This window comes from Aythya fuligula, chromosome 7 (genome assembly GCF_009819795.1).
Source record: "Aythya fuligula isolate bAytFul2 chromosome 7, bAytFul2.pri, whole genome shotgun sequence".
Lineage (NCBI taxonomy): Eukaryota > Metazoa > Chordata > Aves > Anseriformes > Anatidae > Aythya > Aythya fuligula.
Genome location: NC_045565.1, coordinates 22,894,980 through 22,912,166, shown reverse-complemented (window position 1 = coordinate 22,912,166; position 17,187 = coordinate 22,894,980). Strand labels below are relative to the sequence as shown.

The window sequence follows — 17,187 nt, the reverse complement described above, 5'->3', positions numbered from 1 at the left end:
CAGCCCACCCTTCCTCAGGCCCATCAGCCTCCCTGCATCAGGAGGATGCAGAAATTACCACAACAAAACAAAGGAAACAGCCTTGAGGAGAACCATTTCCCACCCCCCAAATAACCACATTGGGCCAGAAAGTTCAGAAATTTCCTGAAAAACAAAGTGTTGAGCACAGTAGATACTGCTACCTCCCAACAGGAGGCTCTGGCAGGGAAACGACCTCAGAGAAAACACATCCAAATCCCTTGCCACCCACAGCGTGCTGCTCTGTGCATTCCCCAGTGTCAAAATATGCCCTCCTAAAAGCCACCAGTTTCCCTGTTTGCCCTCTCCACTGGCAGCTGCTACTGCCTCAAAGGCGCTGAGGCTGCAATACACTCGCCGCATCTCAGGGACGTTTTTCCTCTGAATCACAGATTCCTGGGATTGCCCTGCACATCAAACACCACTACCGCTTTTCAGGGGCTTACTTCCGCTGCTTCCACAACAAAAACACGGCTACCCAGAGAACCACATGTAAACAGGCACGTGGAAAACCAGAGCTTCCCGAGTGGTTCTGCACAGCAAAGCAACCAGCTTTCCTCCTGAAGTTTCACTTCCCATTCGGGACCAAAAACCATTAGAGACTGTAGAAGCATGAACAGTGCCCCAGGAGAGAGAAGAGCTGCTGGCAAGGCCACTTTATCATAAAAACTCACTTTATGAGCGAGTTTTTCCTGCCCTAATTTGCACAGTACCCCAAAACTGTAGTGGCCTTTCCTTTGCAACTAGTTCTAGCAGATGAAGTGTGAGGTGCCTTGCCATCAAGGCAGGGCAACAGCCTCACTGCATCCCTTCAATAAGTAAAGGCTAAGACTGCATACGTGAAAGTGATTGATCGCTACTTAAATAATTCCAGCTTCTCCCACTTACCTCCAGCTGTCAGCACTGCTATCTCCTTTCCTCATTGCAGAGCACAACACTGGGAACAGCTGGGATAGTTTGTCTCCCACTGAGGAATGCCCCCACTGTCTAGGCTTTGTGGAAAAATATACTGATTTCTCAGAGGTCAGCTTTAATAACTAGGATTCCCACAAACCATGGGGAGAATTCAGCTCATGATATTTGGCATGAATATCACACTCTGTTCCTCATGCTGCTACTATTTCCATTTCAAATAGCAGGAAACAAATTACCCTGTGGTATTTTCAAGGACAACCAATGGGAAGAACAAGGGACCAAAGCCTGTAGTGGGGCATGGGCCTCAGCAAAATGTCTGAGTGGAAGAGGAAGAACTACTCCTTTGAGGTTGCAAAGGTAATAAAAAGCAGATTGAGAAAACAGTACAAGTTAAATACGAATCTAAATTTTCGTGGTTGGAAGCCTTGCACTTTGCAAATGCTAGGGCCTTGCGGAACAAAACAGCAAGTAAGTTTTGCTGGGTGAACAGTCTGGGACAGGAACTCATCAGCCTCCAAAGTTCAGATTACTTATTACAGGGAGATACTGTGAATCCCTGGAAGATTCAGGCTTAGGAAAAGAAACTCATTTATAATCAAACCACAGTATGAACCACATGTCTTCCTCACTTCATTCCTTATTTTTTTATTTTATTTTATTTTTATTTATTTATTTATTTATTTACAACATCCTTGCCTCAAACAGTTCAAAATACAAATCCAAAATGCTCTGGATAAGGCAGTGTGGGTACACAGCAATGACAAGGACAGGGGGCTCTTGTGAGAGGTGCCCCAGCTGCCCTGTCTGCATGCAGCATGCCAGGGGCTGCTACGGAGGCATTAAACCATGATGATCTGCTCTGGGTGACCTCGGCACAGACCGTACCAGGGCTGGCCCACAAACCGAAGGTGCAGCTACAACTTCTCACCACATCCCCCCCACCCTAGAGAAGCAAGAGCAGGAAGGATGTGCAAGAAAGAAAGCTCTTGAGCTCTTCAGTAACATTTGCCTCCAGTTCTCTACTCCATGCTCTGGCCTCTTTGACCAGAAGTGCCTACCACGATGGAGACATCAATAGTCTTCACCATCAAAAGCCAACAAAGCAGAGGTTATTCAGCTGAAGAGCTTGAGACACAGCAGCAAAGGGGATGGAGTTCCAGTACGGAAAAAAAAAAGCCACCAGCTGGCTCTGTTAAGAGCCTCTGTGTAGCAGGAATAGCCAGCACAGCTGGGCCCCCACAAAAACAGCCAAAGGTCTGCTCCTTCCCTGCCCCAGCCCATCTGAGCAGGGCTCTCCCTCCGGGACTGGAGGTCCCCTAGAGCTGCAGCACTTGTCTCCAGCGTGCACAAAAGAGGCCTGAGCAGGGGGCTTTTCCTTGCATCTCCTGCAGGAGGTTTAAAAGGCTATTTATTAACAGCTCTGGGACAAAGGAGCAAGAAAGAAAACAAATCCGTTTATAAATCATCTGAGGAGAAAACTTGTGACTCTAATGGTCTCCTTTGTAATTCCTTAAGTGTGGCCTGGAGCTGCCCTGGCACTGCTCCTTGTGATGCTGAATCAGCAGAACAGCCCTGCTTGCGCAGTAAATAGCCAGATAAGGATAGAAGTGCCCCGAAGAAGAAAGCTCTAACTCATGCTGTGAACAGATTTTTCTTGGCTTCTGCTACTAGTTGGGAAGACTGATAGTGGTCAACTTTCTCACCACTAAATACCGAACAGTGACTCACATCTACTTCTACCTCTGCAGTCCAGGACGTACACTTTCCTCTGGAACAAAGTAGAAACAAGACAGAGAGGGAAAATTCATGTGAGAGCTGTCTCAAACAATACTATCCAGTGCTATTTGAGCTTTCAGATAGTCCTGAACATTTTACCAGACTTTTTCCTTTGATAACATTTCTCAAGTGGGAAGGAGAACAAAGAATAACAACACACTGTTATGTTTAGGAGTTACCCATAGCAGAGAAAAGCTGAGCTGAAGTTTCCAGCAATTAGAAGTATAAATTCCCTAAAATAGATATGCAATGTATCATTTTTAAAAATTAAAGTGGCTGGGATAAGAGTTCTATTGTGTGGACTGAATGGTATTTAAGAGCAGAAGGCAACACATCAAGATGACAGGATATGGTATGACAGCATTAAAGCCATCACTGATATGGATGAAGAAACAAAGGCCTCAAATAAAAATGGTAAATTTCACTGGAAGGAACTGCACAGCCAGGGAGGACAGATAAATAATATCCATCGTATCTACGGAAACCATCCTACACAAGAAATAATACAACATGGAAAAGACAAACACGAGAAAAACAATTCAAACTTCAGATACTCAGAAAGACAACATTAATGAGAAACAGGGTTTGGTTCCAAAGAGACGTGGGCTTACTTCAGGAGATGTGAAATGTGGAACTACAGGGTAACAGGCTGAAGGAGAAATGGGAGTTGTACAGCAGCTCTGCACAGGGATGTCTGTGGGGCTGCTCAGAGCAGATGTGGAGTCCTAGCTTTGACAACATTTGGGAACTGTTTGGCTGGGCTCCCCACACCACCCGTTCAGATAACTCCCAGCAGTGGGTCTCCTCCCGGACTATGACCTGATCACCCTTCGTACAGACACCCTGGAAAACAACTTGGTTCATGCGGGAATGGTGAAGGCAAAAAGCTAGTGAGAAGTTTCAGGTTTGCTCTATTACCAAAAGGATCTAACATCTTTCCTTGCTCTCCTGTTTTGTCCAATATTTTTGCCAAATGATTTTCAATAGTTTTTTTTTTTTTTTTTTTTTTTGAGGTCAAAACTCAATGTTGTTGAGATTCCATTTTTGTACCGCTAATCATATCAAAGCAAACTTTTTAAACTCTGCTGTATTTACCCAAAGTGACATTATAAACCAGTTATAAACAATCTAAGGTTTCACATCTTTTTCTCATTTAAGAACGGAATAATTTTTAGCATAGCTATGGTACGGCTATGATAACATAACAGCAGCGCAAGATCTTACGGAACAGAAAGATTATGCATGTTTTGCAAAATCGTTTCAGCTGCACTCACTCCCTCCTCCACACTCGTTCCCACAGTACTCACGTGTCCAGGTCTGGCAGGATCCTGCGTGACGTGGGACCGGGGGTGCTAAGTGTCCTCACTGCATCCTTTGGGTTCCTTTTCAGTGGCACCTATGCCCCTTTGTGCAGGTATTTTGCCATCTTTAGGACTTAATAGTATGCCTTGAAACCTTGCCTACTTCAGCTCCTGAGTACCTCACGACAGCTGGTTGCCCCAGCTAGGCTCCTGTTTCCTCCTTTTGTGTTTCTTTATGCCTACAGCCTGCCTTCCTGCTGGAACAGGAGGTGGTGCGTAGGGGATGTGCTGCAACCTCACTATCATCTTGTTATAGGAACACAGCTTTTGTCTCAAGGAATCATCTGCATGGGGGCTTTATCAGCATGCATGGCTCCTTCTGACGAGCCACCCCTTATCAGGGTGCAGGATGCAGGGCTTGTCACAAGCACCACCTCTGTCAATGTTTATCCAGCTTTACTGCACTCAGTCACAACCTCAGTTATCAGCACAGACCATGCTTTGAGCCCTTGCTCTGTTGCTTCATCCAGCCCTGTTATATACACTTTTGTTTGTGCTTTATTCAGAACAGTTAATATCCTGCTCCTTCATCTGCATGCCATGCCTGGATCTGTGCTTCCCAGACCTCCACTGTGGCAGCAAAAAGGTCTGCTTGTCTTGGCTAGCTTACAGGTGACCCCAGTAACAGCACAACAGCAAAGGAGGCAGACTTTCAGGTGGTGGGTCCAGGCCGTGCTGCTGCACACAGCTCTGTACTCCAGCACAGAGCACCCAGGGCAGCACCAGGGCACAAGCAGCCTGAGGCATGGTGCGGGGTGAGACCACTGCCACTGTTGCAGCCCTGACACTAGGCTAACACGGCAGGGCTGGCACAAACATCAGCTTCTCCTAGAAAGTTCCTGGCCAACCAGGATAGCTGCAGTTATCCCATGGCAGGACCGCAGGACACACAAGGAGGCCTTTGTGCGCAGACATTTTCCCATGCTCATGTCACAGCCTTCTCTCAGCAGACGGACGCCGCACAAGGCCAGGGCTGTCTCATTGCTTTCCACTGCTCCCAGGCTCACCTTGACTCTGTGGTTTTCACAGATGACTCCAGCAGTCATCGAGCAGTCCTGCCTGCTCAAGAACATGAGGGGAGCTAACACCAAACAGATAATGCTGGAGCCAACCATCATATTTGGCTTTTCTGTTTGCTGTACATCAGCCTTTCCCTAATACCAAGCCATAATATTTGATTTTGTCTCAGTGCTTTCCATGCATGTATCACAGCACTATTTGCCCCATTTGTCCAGATGGGGAAAAAGCACAGGAGAGCAGCAGAAAGCAGATGCTCTGTCCTCCAACCACCTCCATCCACTTGCCAGGGAAATTCTCACAGCACACTCCTTCCCACCCAGGCAGAGTTCCCAGGGTATAAGGCAGGAACAGCACACACTCCATCTACACCTACTCTTGAACTTGTCTTCCACTGTTTTGGTGTGTTCTCTCTTGTTTTCTACCACACTAATAGCAACGTGGGGATTATTGGCCTAGTAAAGTACACACACATGACTCATGCTACAAGATCTATGTAGCTCTCCTGGAACTTTAAAAGTGTGGGAAAAGGAAAGATGTCATTTAGGTTAGAAGAAACATGATGAAGAGAAACAGAGGCAGCAGAGCCCCATAGCTGGAAAGAATGCATTCCTCTGGTCTCCTCCCCACAGTCCGGCTTCAGAGATGGAGGCAGGAGAAACCAGGAGAGTGAAAGAGTTATTTACTACTTCATAAAGGAGTTATGGACTACCTAACAGCAGTCCTGCTGTGTTATATGTAATCTCTATGAAATGCCAGTAAACCTAAAGACTAGCTGCTACACCCACAACAGAAGTTCCTGTGATGCAGTTTGCAGCATATTACCATGTACATTCATGGTTGCAGTTTCCTGAGAGGTAAATGGGTAGAAAGGCTCTCCAACATCACTATTTACAGAAGGTATCTATTCCCAGCAAGGCTGATGGGATCCAGTTTGCAATCTCACAGCCACTAAGTGGCCACAACACAAAAAGGTCCTTAAACTGGGAGAGAAATCACTAGTCTCTGAAGCAGAGACACACTTTGTAACCTAAAAAGCAACTGTAAAATTACTGCCTTTAACAAGGACTTCATAGCATGGGGCCAGGTTCTGCTGTAAAAAAAAAAAAAAAAAAAAAAAAAAAAAAGACAAACTATTTTTATGATGAAGTACAAAGGCTTAGTTTCACAATTGTCTTAACTCACCCACGCGCTCTGCCACAAAAAGGGACTATCCTGCCTGTCTTCTGCCAGTGTTATATCTTCCACGTGTACAAGTACAGACTCTTTTTAAATTTTCTACCACAGAACCCTTCAGACAGGCCATGTTCTCTGGTGAGGCAGACAGATCCACACATGTGCTAACAGCATCACAGAGCAGCATGGGAAAGGAGCAGGGGATTGAGTGCCCTGCTCAATGGGCAGGGCAGACAGCTTAACCCAATTCCCCATGCTAAACCACATGCTTTGCTCTTCTTTAAACTGTTATTTCATTTCAAAATAAGGCCTTACTTCTCTCTAATGACAGAAGAAGTCTTGAACAACACTGCTGGAACTTTTTTTTTTTTTTTTTTGTCTTATGACTTCCACTACTTCCAGTATTTCCAACTCTGCAAATGAGAACTTGATCACTTGCTTTACTACATTAAAGTTCTTTTCAGCTTTGGCTGGTTTCTTGTTTACTGCAGTCTCAGACAAAACTAACAACCAGTAAGCTTCCTATACTGTTTCAGGAAAGCAAGACTAAACAGCTGGAGATCAACCTACTGGGCACATTCAGCTCAAGGCAAAATTGCATCTCTGCAATGTGATCCCTACACAGCTGCTGGAGCTAGCAGTTAAGGGCTGATCTTGGCCAAGAGCAGATGTCCTCCATGGCAAGAGCTGCCCAGTGCTATTTGGGCAAATAGTAGATAAGAAGAAGGGAAGGTTTCCAGCCAAGGAACAAACCCCACTTTCTCATTTGCTCCCACTTCCAACCCATGCTCCATACAGGAGCTCTGACCTCGCTTCCACCGTGTGCCTGCTCTCTGGGCTTTGCCATGTGCACCATGGACTTCTTCATCCATTAACTGGGCTGCAGAGGCTCGCATTTCTCCCCATCCCTCAATTTTGGAGGAGCCTTCCCCTTCTGCCAGAGAGCAGAGGGTGCTGACACCCCTAGGCCATCTGCAGCTTCACCGCTGGTTGATGTACAGAAACCACAACAGCCATAACGGCAGTTTGTCACTCCGCTGCCTTGGGAGCCCTTTAAGCACAGCGTGAAAATGCTGTGAACTGAGGTGCAGAAGTGGTTTTGATGTCCTCAGCTGCTGAGTCACCTTTTCCAGGCAGCATGCAAAGCTCAGAGGCCAGTTACGATTTGAGCTCTAGCTGAGAAGCCGTGAGAGTGAGAAGCCAGCCAACTCTCATTCTTTTATAAAAACAGGTTGATTTTCTTCTTTACTCTCTTCCCTGAGGAGGATCTAGCACTAACTACCATGCACAAGCAGGAAGGAGGCTCTCAGGAGGATCAGGAAAAAAAAAAAGGAGAAAACAAACTGAGCTAAGAGCCATTGACTTCTATTTGTGCAAATTATAAATGCTTGATCAAAGGTGCAAGTCTCAGTCTGTGAACCATTCAGGCACTGTGTAAGGGTTATTTTGCTGGGGCAGCAGAGACGTAGCAAGCATCTAGATAAAAGTCACAAGCAGCACAGGACAGTTCAGGCTGTTAGGCACACGTCTCCTACCACAAACTTTATCACTATCTACAAAATATGTTGACATTACAAGGGGAATGTGAAGGCAGACAGCAAAGCAGCTCTGCAGAAGCTCCCTGGAAGCTCCCCCTAAGAGACAGAGCCCAAAAGGGTTCACATGCAAGAGCTATAGCAGGTGGAAGATGAGGCATCTGCAGCCCTGCTGGGGCTGGCTGAGCACTGACTGCAGTGACCAGCTCTCACCCTTGAACACAGGAGCAGCAGCTCACAGCCAGCACGACACAAGGGACAGAGGGATGGCAGAGTAGGGAGATGGGGCCCATGGAGAAGGATGGGGGGGAGTGAGTGCACAGGAGGACATGAGCAGATGAATTTGCACAGCATGCACTTAGCCGACTTTGTTCCTTTCCATCTGGTCTCTCACACTTTTTCCCTTAACTCATTTCTTAATTTGCACTGCTAATGCAGCACTGTTTCAGAGCACAGGGCTGGTTTTGTGTCACACCCGGTCTTACAGCGGAGCCCACACAATAGCTTTGATCGGAGTGACTTTCACCCTTGCCTCCTCCTCCTCTTTCACTTGGGCTAGTGTTGGCATTCAAGTCAGAGAAGCTAAGAGTTATTTCAGGGAAAAATAAAAAATAAAAATCAAGGCTAGTGACAAGGACAGGTCCCTTTTCTATCTCAGCAGCATAGACTTATGTCAAACTACACTGATAGCAGAAGTGCAGCCTTGGGCTCTGCTCTTCCCCACACAAGCATACTGGAAGTGCCTGCCATAGAACTTTAGCTCTGCTCAGGAAAGAGAAGTTTCCACCAAGCTAAGAGAGAAAGCCAGTGCTCACATCCACCTGACAAAAACATATGAAAATACAATCTAAGAAATGTTCTTATCTAACTTGTTTTTTACAAAATCAGCTGAAGTGTTTCTCGTGTCCAGAATCTTACAATTTAAGTTTGATTGGTCTCAAGCAACACTAATCCCTTGCAGACTGGCTCCTCAACCAGTGTTAACTCAGCATCATACAGCTCACCCCCAGGTTCAGTCCAAACACTTCTGCCTTAATCACATCTTAACCCTCGAAACAGATCATTTCCAAGTCGAGAACCTGACTCCTGTCTCAACCCACTTCAAGTCAGATCCAGCTTCACGGTAAACAGTCGGTGAGCACTAGAAGATTTGGGTTAGGGGTGTTAACTGAAAAAAAATAGGGGTGTTAACTGCAACGTCAGGCTTGCTAGTTCCTCTCAAACCAACCTATGCTAAAGATGCCTGGGGAAAAGAAGGAATGTAACCAGGCTTGCTATTTTTGCACCATATTAAGCCAATTAAACAACTTAGGAAAGTCCCAAAACTATCAATTATAGCTCTTGTAACCTTTCCCTTTTCAGGTGTCCAGCTTGAAATTTATTCTTTCTCCTTCAGAAATTCCTTAAGCATTTCCTACGTGTTTCTGGTAAATACAATTGGAGAAGCAAACACAAGTTTGCATGGTCACAATAAGTTTGCATAGAGAACAACTTTTCCTTCTACCATGCAATGCAGCCATGCATACAAGACCATAAATAAACGGAGTTAGGGTTGTCACACACACACACACACACACACATATAAGCATACCCATACACCTCTGCAGATTTCTCCCAAACAAAACTTCCAATAAATCTTTCTAGCCTATTCTGTATTTGAATATCCAACTTTCTTCCCAAAGTTGCACGAGCTGTGCTTTACAAGCTGGCTTGTAGCCTATTATTTGCTCTTTATGTTTCCCAACCACTCTTGGCTTAGACTTTCCTCTGACTTAATTGGTATTTATACTGGTCCTCCTAGCACTGACAAACCCCATCTGTAAATCAGCAATGATTTTTCTTTTAAGTATTTTTTTAGATTATTGAGAGTATCTAATGCTATCAGGCCTCTTACAGAATACCTCTGCAAATACAGCTGTTGAATCATGATTTCCCTTGGTAAATATTTTTGAGGTCTGTCATTTAACCAGGTCTTAATCCATTAATTCATTCTTTGCTAAAGGAGACTTTCATAATAAGAATAAAGTCAGAAATGCTTCTATGATACGGAGAAGTTGAAGCATGGGTGGTTTGTATTTACTTTCTGCAACCATGTTTGCTGTCTCTGTAATAAAATGAGAACAAATACTTCATTGGAAAATAGCTCTGAAATGACCCTTTGCCTCCCCAGTCCTACACTCATAACCCACTCCCTGGCTATCAAATGCCAGCCAGGAAGATTTCTTCTTCCAGTTCCTCCTGTGTGGGGTGGTTCCCAAACTATCAGTGAACTCAGGCTTTAGGAGTTTCTTAACCTACAGCCTAGATTTATTCACTGTGCATTTGATTTTTAAGAGTACTTTTTCCTAAAACTTTTGTAGGCCTCCAGCCTCAATTGAAAAAAATCCAGAAGATGTTAGTAGGAATAACATAAGACAAAACAGACTGTTTTTTTTTTCAAATGAGAATTATGTCAGTCTTGTTTAACATTTATTTTGTAAGTCAGATGACTTTGTAAAGTAACCAAACTAAAACTTTTGTTGAAAGCAAGGTCTCTGGAGTACTTGGGTACTTGAAAGTTACTTGGAGTACTTTATCCCTTATAAATGCATTCCCCAGCCACAGAGTTCCAAAGAAAAGGGAATGTAATCCTTAAAGTTCTTGCTGCAGGCTCTTGTAGTTGGGACCATCTCCATTCTAGGACACAGATTAATAACCTCGCTTGAGTGGACCACATGAACTCACAGGTTTGTTTCCATCTGGGATAAGTAATTTCCTTCTTGGTGCTTTACTTTCCATTATTCATTTTGCCTGTACTGTCCATTTCCACACTAATGTTATTCCAAAAGCTACTCTGGCAAGTCTCATGCTCTACAAAAACAGAAGAATATAATCAAGCTACCTATTAAGACTTATCAGTGGGGAGGCTTCCCCAATAACTTCCAACTGGTATCAGTCTAAATTGGTAACATTTCTCTGGGATATTGGTTCAACGTCATCCTCCTTCCTGCTGTCTGTGATTTCCTTAGTGTTCTCCTGCATTTAATCTCAAATTTTTATGAAACTTTATCTTCCCCCAATCTTAAACATACAAAACAGGCTACTTAGTTATACTATATAAAATATTCATTCACATCAGAATTCATCTACCACCCCAACCCCAAATTTTGAAAAGTATTTAACCACCACCATTGTGGGGTTTTCTGTATCATTAAAATCTTATGCTCTCCACCTACATAATGATTATGCAGTTGCTGGATATACATTAGTTTGTTCCTAAGACACAGAGAATGCCTCCTTTGAATTGTGCTTGGTCCTGCTGATTTTATTTAAAGAAAATAAAGATGTCAGGAGAAAATTATAATTTTCCACAATTCACAGCTTTTATGTGGTATCAGATGTTCTCTATTTCCTCTTTCTCCACTTCCTTTGCATTTACTTGTTTTAACTTCTATTTGCTACCTTCACTGCCCTCAGAGAACTAGCCAAACTCTTTCTTATTCTTGTTTTTGGAGTACCAGCTGGTATATATTCTTTGAATTTGCAATCTTCGTTCGCATTCCTTTACATTTTTTCCCCCTCAGATTGTGTTTTTTACTGTTCCATGCTGGAACGATCGCTGGTCCATAGAGAATGGTCCTCTGACAGCAGCAATTAATTCAACATGTACATAGAACTCCAAAACAGAGTTACTGCTGCTTGTTCAGTTCAGTACCTTTTCTGTTACATTCAACATCTTTTACAGGAGTGCACAAGAAGGTATTCACACCGATCATAGATATCATCTCTTGCTCTGTAGCAACCCAAACAGAATTTCTCCCTTGGCCCATTAGCATATCAATCCAAATTTCAAGGCAGAGCTGACAGTATCAGTATTAAACACACAGGTCTCCTTCAGCTGAGGAGCAGCATGGGAAGCTTATTGTATTCCCTGTAGAAAAAACTTGCAGGGTAACAGGTCTGTCTCACACTGAGACATCCCCTAGCAATACTTTTTTGATGAAAGGATATGCTATTAGTGTGCTTGTGCTTCATTTCAAGGTGGAAACTTTCCTTCTGGCTGATAGATGCCAGCTGCCTCGGACTCCTCTGTGCTGAGACTATTGACTGCTGCCTCTGGGAAACATAGCATGAGAGGCCTTTTTAAAAATGGTGCCTCCTTTCTTCTCCCATTATTTTATTTTATTTTTGTTATTCACTGCAACAATTTCCACTAAGCCTTTACAAGTAGACTGACATTTTCTGCACATCAGCCCATTGACACCATCACCACCTTTTCCAGAACTAGCTCAAGCACTAATTGTCAATTTCCTTCTCACTAAAACTCCCAGTTTTTAAATGAAGGCTCATTCAGTTGTCTTTGCTGTATCAATTACCATCTAAGTTTCTTCCCTGTGATTCCTCACCTCACTGGAAAAGGCATCTCCATTCATGCATTACATTTCCTTTCTGGAATGAAACTTTCTAAAGGCTGGTTTCAAAGCTATTCTTATCTCCCTTCTCAGCAGAGGCAAATTGTTTCTAAATATTTCCATCTTCACTCATGACTGCACAAATTAATGAGCTAACCCCCCACTTCTACCAGTCTTTGCTTTAAATCTTGATTTAGGTCAGACTGAGAAAGTTCTTCTTCCACTCAAACACCATTCATTACATTCTATGATGTTAAAAACTTGGAGAGGTCTAATTTTCCATTTTATTTATTCTGAGGAGGGAAAAAAGAAAGACAGATCACCTTTTGATTCTCTGTTGTTGTAAGGCTGTTGTTCCCTGAAAGGCTATATCTAGTACTGAATAAGAAGTTATCAAAATAGCGAAAATTGTTAATCCCTAAGCTTCTCACTCAATTTAGTGGCTAAGTTTCTGCCCAGATCCTTTCCCAGTTTACTGCTACTTGCTCGTTTGTCTGCGTTCCTGCTCTGTGTTTAAAAGCCCCACACAAAGAGCCCAGTGCTGTCAGCAGTATAGAAAGACAGCCCGTGTTGCAGAAGTTGCTGTAAATACTGTAAGCCGTCCGGATAGACAAAAGCAGACTCTAAACTGGAAAAATGTTTCTGCCAAATGTTAAGTGCGACTTGTACTGCTATGCTTCACATTACGTGTGCCGAGCAGGCTGATTATAAAATGCAAGCCCTGGGACAAGATAGATATCTTAAAAAAAAAAAAAAAAAAAAAAAAAAAAAAAAAAAAAAGATAACTGTGCAATGAGCATCTTCAGCTAGCGCTGCCTGGCGCTGCAGTTAAGGCGAGAGGGCTTCCTGGGGGGAATCCTCCTCTTCCTTGCGCTCCGGAGCCGGTCCTGGCCCCGAGCTGAAGCCGGGAGAGCCCCCGGCAGGCAGCACAGCGCTTCTCCCCCCAAAGAGCCATCGCCTTCCTCCGAGCTTTTGCTCTTTTCGCCTCGCAGCGCGCTCCCTGGGCTCGGCACGGGCTCTGCGGGCGGCTCCGAGCTGCAGGCGGGGAGCCCCCGCCGCCTCTTCCCCCGCACGGCCAGGAAGGGAATCCCCCGCACTGACGCGGCCAAACTTCTGCAAACGCCAAGCACGGAGCGGAGCGCTCGCTGCCGCCCGCTCGGCTGCGGAGCCGCAGCGCCGGGGGAGCCGCCAGCCCCCGGCCGCCCCCGGCTTGCGACCACCACCGCAAGTTGGGGGGCAGTCGGCTGCGACCCTTTAGAGGCGACCCAGCCGAGCGGGACTGTGAAGGTTGGAGGCCGGCTTGAGCTTGGAGGGGCTGCGGGGGACACCCCCAGACCGGTCCCCCTCCGCCCAGCCTTAGCCCCCCGCGGGCGCGGAGGGGACGCGCTGCCGGGGATGCCGCAGCCGCTGCTCGCTGCCGGCCGGGGAAAGGGCAGGAGCTCCTCGGGAACGCGCACACCCCCCCGAGCCGCGGGATGCCGGCCCGGAACCCTCTTCCCCCGCGCCCCCCCTCGTCGAGGGTCGCGGCCCCTCGCCAGCATCGGGGCGGGGGGCTCGGCCTTACCCTTCGGCTCGTCCATCGGGGTCGGTGGTCGCGCCCTCCTCCCTCGCTCTCCCCCCTCTTCCTTCCTCAGCCTCTGCCGGCTCTGAGCTGCCTCAGTGCGAGGTGCTCATGAAAATGGGCGCTCCAGTGGTCCATGGCAGTGGGAGGGGTTAGCTCAACTCTACGTGCCTCAATCTCTCCGACTCGCGGGCTGACCTCCCGCTCCCCTTAAAGGACAGATTACCTCCCAGCCGCCGTCGTACCGGTGCCTCGGGCTCCCCCGCCGGGTCAGAGGGTCCCGCAGAGCCGGGGGGGAGGATGCGGGGGGCGTCCCGGTGCCTACCGGCGGGGGCGGCCGCCGCTTGTTCCGTTGGGGCTGCGCTCTGAAGAGGGGTCGCATCGCTGGCTCCGAGGGCAAGATGTCATCGTGTCTGCAGAGGAAAGGTGATCTGTCAGGTTTTTTTAAGTCGCATAATGCTGAGCAAGCTCCCTTTGTACCAGGGAGGTACGCAAAGAGAACTGTGCTGGGCAAAGAGAACCATCTTCATATCTCAGGTGCAGCTGGCAGGGGCCAAAAAAAATAATGCAGTAGTTTCCAATAACAGCTAAAGAGTTGCCTTTTGTGCCTGCACCACAGAATGACCTTGCACCCCTGGCTGCAGCTCCTGGAGGGGGCCAAGTTTTTGACTACTTGCCAGGAAGGCTCTAAGGGACCCCTCCTCACCCCACAGCTGCACACCTCCCAGGTGGACTGCACCCCAGTGACAAACACAGGTCAGGGCTGGATGAGCCTCAGCAACATTCCTCTACAGCCTCTGGCACTCAGGCCCTTTTCAGCCACCACACGTCCCCCCCACTCCTGCCTCGGGTCTGCCAGCCTCCCACTCCAAGGGAAACTGCCACCTACCCCAGCTCTTTCACTTCCTTTTCAAGGCAGTGCCCACCCACTCCCCATCCTCAGGGCTCTTGCCTGTCCCCATGTGTCTTTCCCTGCTGGTCACCCAGAGGATGAAGTGACAAGCACAGGCTGCCACCACCCACAGCCAGCTGCCCTGCCGGTACCAGAGCCTACTCTTCGTAGGCATTGCTTTTACTGTCTTGCTTCTCCGCTCCCAGGGGTGTCTCTCTGCAGCCCAACAAGGGGACACGCTGCCCTGCAGCTGGGAGCCATCCAGCTTTTTGCCCACCTCCAGTTCCCACAGAATATGTCCAGAGGAGAGGCAGGAAGAGCAGGACTCCACAGGCCGGTGCTGGGACCCAGAGAGCCACAGCTACATACAGGGCTTCAGAGTCCTTCAAATCCTCCTGCCTTTGGGTAAACCCCTGACTGCAAGCTGCAAATTAACAAAAGCAACAGCAGATCTTGCGTCATTTCCACTAAGAAAGAAAATGAGAGAAAAAAATGCAGCCCCGGAGATGGGCATTTATGTTCAGATAAGGTTCCAGACAGTGTGAGGAGGAAGCTTGAAAACAGAAATAAAAAAGAGGAAACTAGAGAGATCAGGATGTAGTTTCCACACATCTTAAACAAGGGTAAGAATAGCAAAGCAAGAGATGATTAGTCTTCTGCTCCTAGGTCAAAACCAAGGATCCTGTGCAATTTTGGAAGACCGAAATATATCTTAAACATCCATCTTCTTTCTAACCACAGTAAGAGATTAGTCTCAATCACCTTCCTCCTTTGAGTATACACAAGTGTATGTGTGTATGTCTAAAAACACACTACTTCATTCTTGAATTTGCTATATTGAGGATGAGGTGTGCTGCCTTTGGGACTCAAAAGGAGTAAGAGTGAGCCCTGGGACACATTAGCTCCATTTCCAGCAAACAGGAGACAGAAGGAACGAAGGCAATAAAGCTGGAATCTGGAGCTAAAATCTCACAGTTTGGGGCTGATGAAATGAGAGAGCCATGAGAGAGGAGAGTTAAGGAGCCTGGGAACAGATCTTCAGGCATTAGAGACAAAAGTAGCTTGTTTCTACAGAAAGAATTGGTATGAAAACATCTAAAATACTTTAAACAGAAACATGCCATCCCATCACCACTGAAGAACAATACTGAAGTCATTCTGTCTGTGTTTGCTTAGGGACATGGCCTAGGGGTATGTATTTAGATGTTGACATATCACTCTCTACACCTTTAACAGAGTGTAGTGGAAGCTTCAAGAAAAACTGTGTGTGTAAACACTGGCCCTAACAGAGATAGGCTGAATACCCCTCAGGCTTTCCCAGGTTTCTAGCCCTGTGTGCCAGTTGGTCTCACCACCCACCAGCCAGAGCAGCAGCCCTGGGAAGGAGGGCAGCAGGTATGCAGCCCGCTACTCCCCACACCTCTGCGCCAGGCAGATAAGCAGTTAAGGTTTCCAAGAACATGGTAAATTGCTGGCAGTACAGGGAGCAGAATTTCCTACAAAGGGAGGTTGCTTTGAGCAATTCAGACAGCTTCCTTTTGGAAAGGGAGGCTGAGAAGAGGGGGCAGGCATTAGAAAGACAAATTACCAAAAGCACTGCTGGTGCCAAGACGCTTTTTTCCCTCTCCAGCTTCAGTCTCCTTGGCCTACACATCCCACATTGCAACCCCCCCAGACATGACAGTTTTCACAACACAGTAGGTCAAATTCTTCCCACATCTCTAGGTTTATCTGCAATAGATAATGTCCAAATGCTTAATTTGAATACCCCAAACACTTTCTTCATGAAAGCCAAACCTCTTGCATGACTTCTGAAGAAACAGAAGAAAGCAACAAGCTCTACAATGTTTGCCTATTTGTACACTGAAAATGATCAGATCACTGCATTCTTTATAAAGGAGAAATTACTATTGCAATTTAGGTAAAAAAAGATAATGACCTTCACCAACAAGCATCATTACTTCCTATACTCCTCAGCATTAAGCTTATGAAATGCATTATCTGTAAAGATGCCTTAAGTTCCTTTCTTACATGTTAGTTCCTTGTTTTGGTTTAAATATTTGTAATTGTCACAGGATATCACTATGTTGTCACCAATACTCTTATCTCATCATCCAAAATCTGCATATCATCTCTATGATAAACCTTTTTACTGCATTCTTGTTCACTTATTACTTTATTTTTAAATTATTTATTACTTTATATTTTTTTTAATCCATCAGTAAACATTACTATCACTTCTATCACCCAGTCTTAATATCTACAAGTCCCTTTCATTTATTTATTTATTTTTAATTTCTTCACTGTTTCTTGCACCATACCATATCTGTATCGCTGGCTTCTTTTCTACTTCCACATAATTTCCTCAGAAATCCTGACGCTATTTTGTTATCGAGTTCAACAGAAAAACATCCAACTTGTCTGCTACTCAACCACTACCCCGTCATCAACTTTATTGGATGCATTTTTCTCCATTCATGTTCAGATTTCGTAGCCTTTGGTCAACTCTTAGTGATGCAGGGATCATAGTGCTCAGCAGACCCAT

General features: G+C 45.8%; 1 protein-coding gene across 2 annotated transcripts in view; it reads right to left on the bottom strand.

Moving 5' to 3' along the window:
• Positions 1-13,946, bottom strand: part of ENTPD1 (ectonucleoside triphosphate diphosphohydrolase 1) — a 31,635-nt gene extending 17,689 nt beyond the window's left edge. Inside the window, exon 1 of one of the 2 annotated variants that reach the window (XM_032191049.1) lies at positions 13,754-13,946. In XM_032191049.1, coding sequence (XP_032046940.1) covers positions 13,754-13,769 — 16 coding nt within the window. In that variant the 5' untranslated portion in view covers positions 13,770-13,946. Of the gene's footprint in view, positions 1-906; positions 1,603-13,753 lie in introns of those variants that run through there. The other variant, XM_032191050.1, reaches the window with a different exon arrangement.
• Between the last annotated feature and the right edge of the window lie 3,241 nt (positions 13,947-17,187).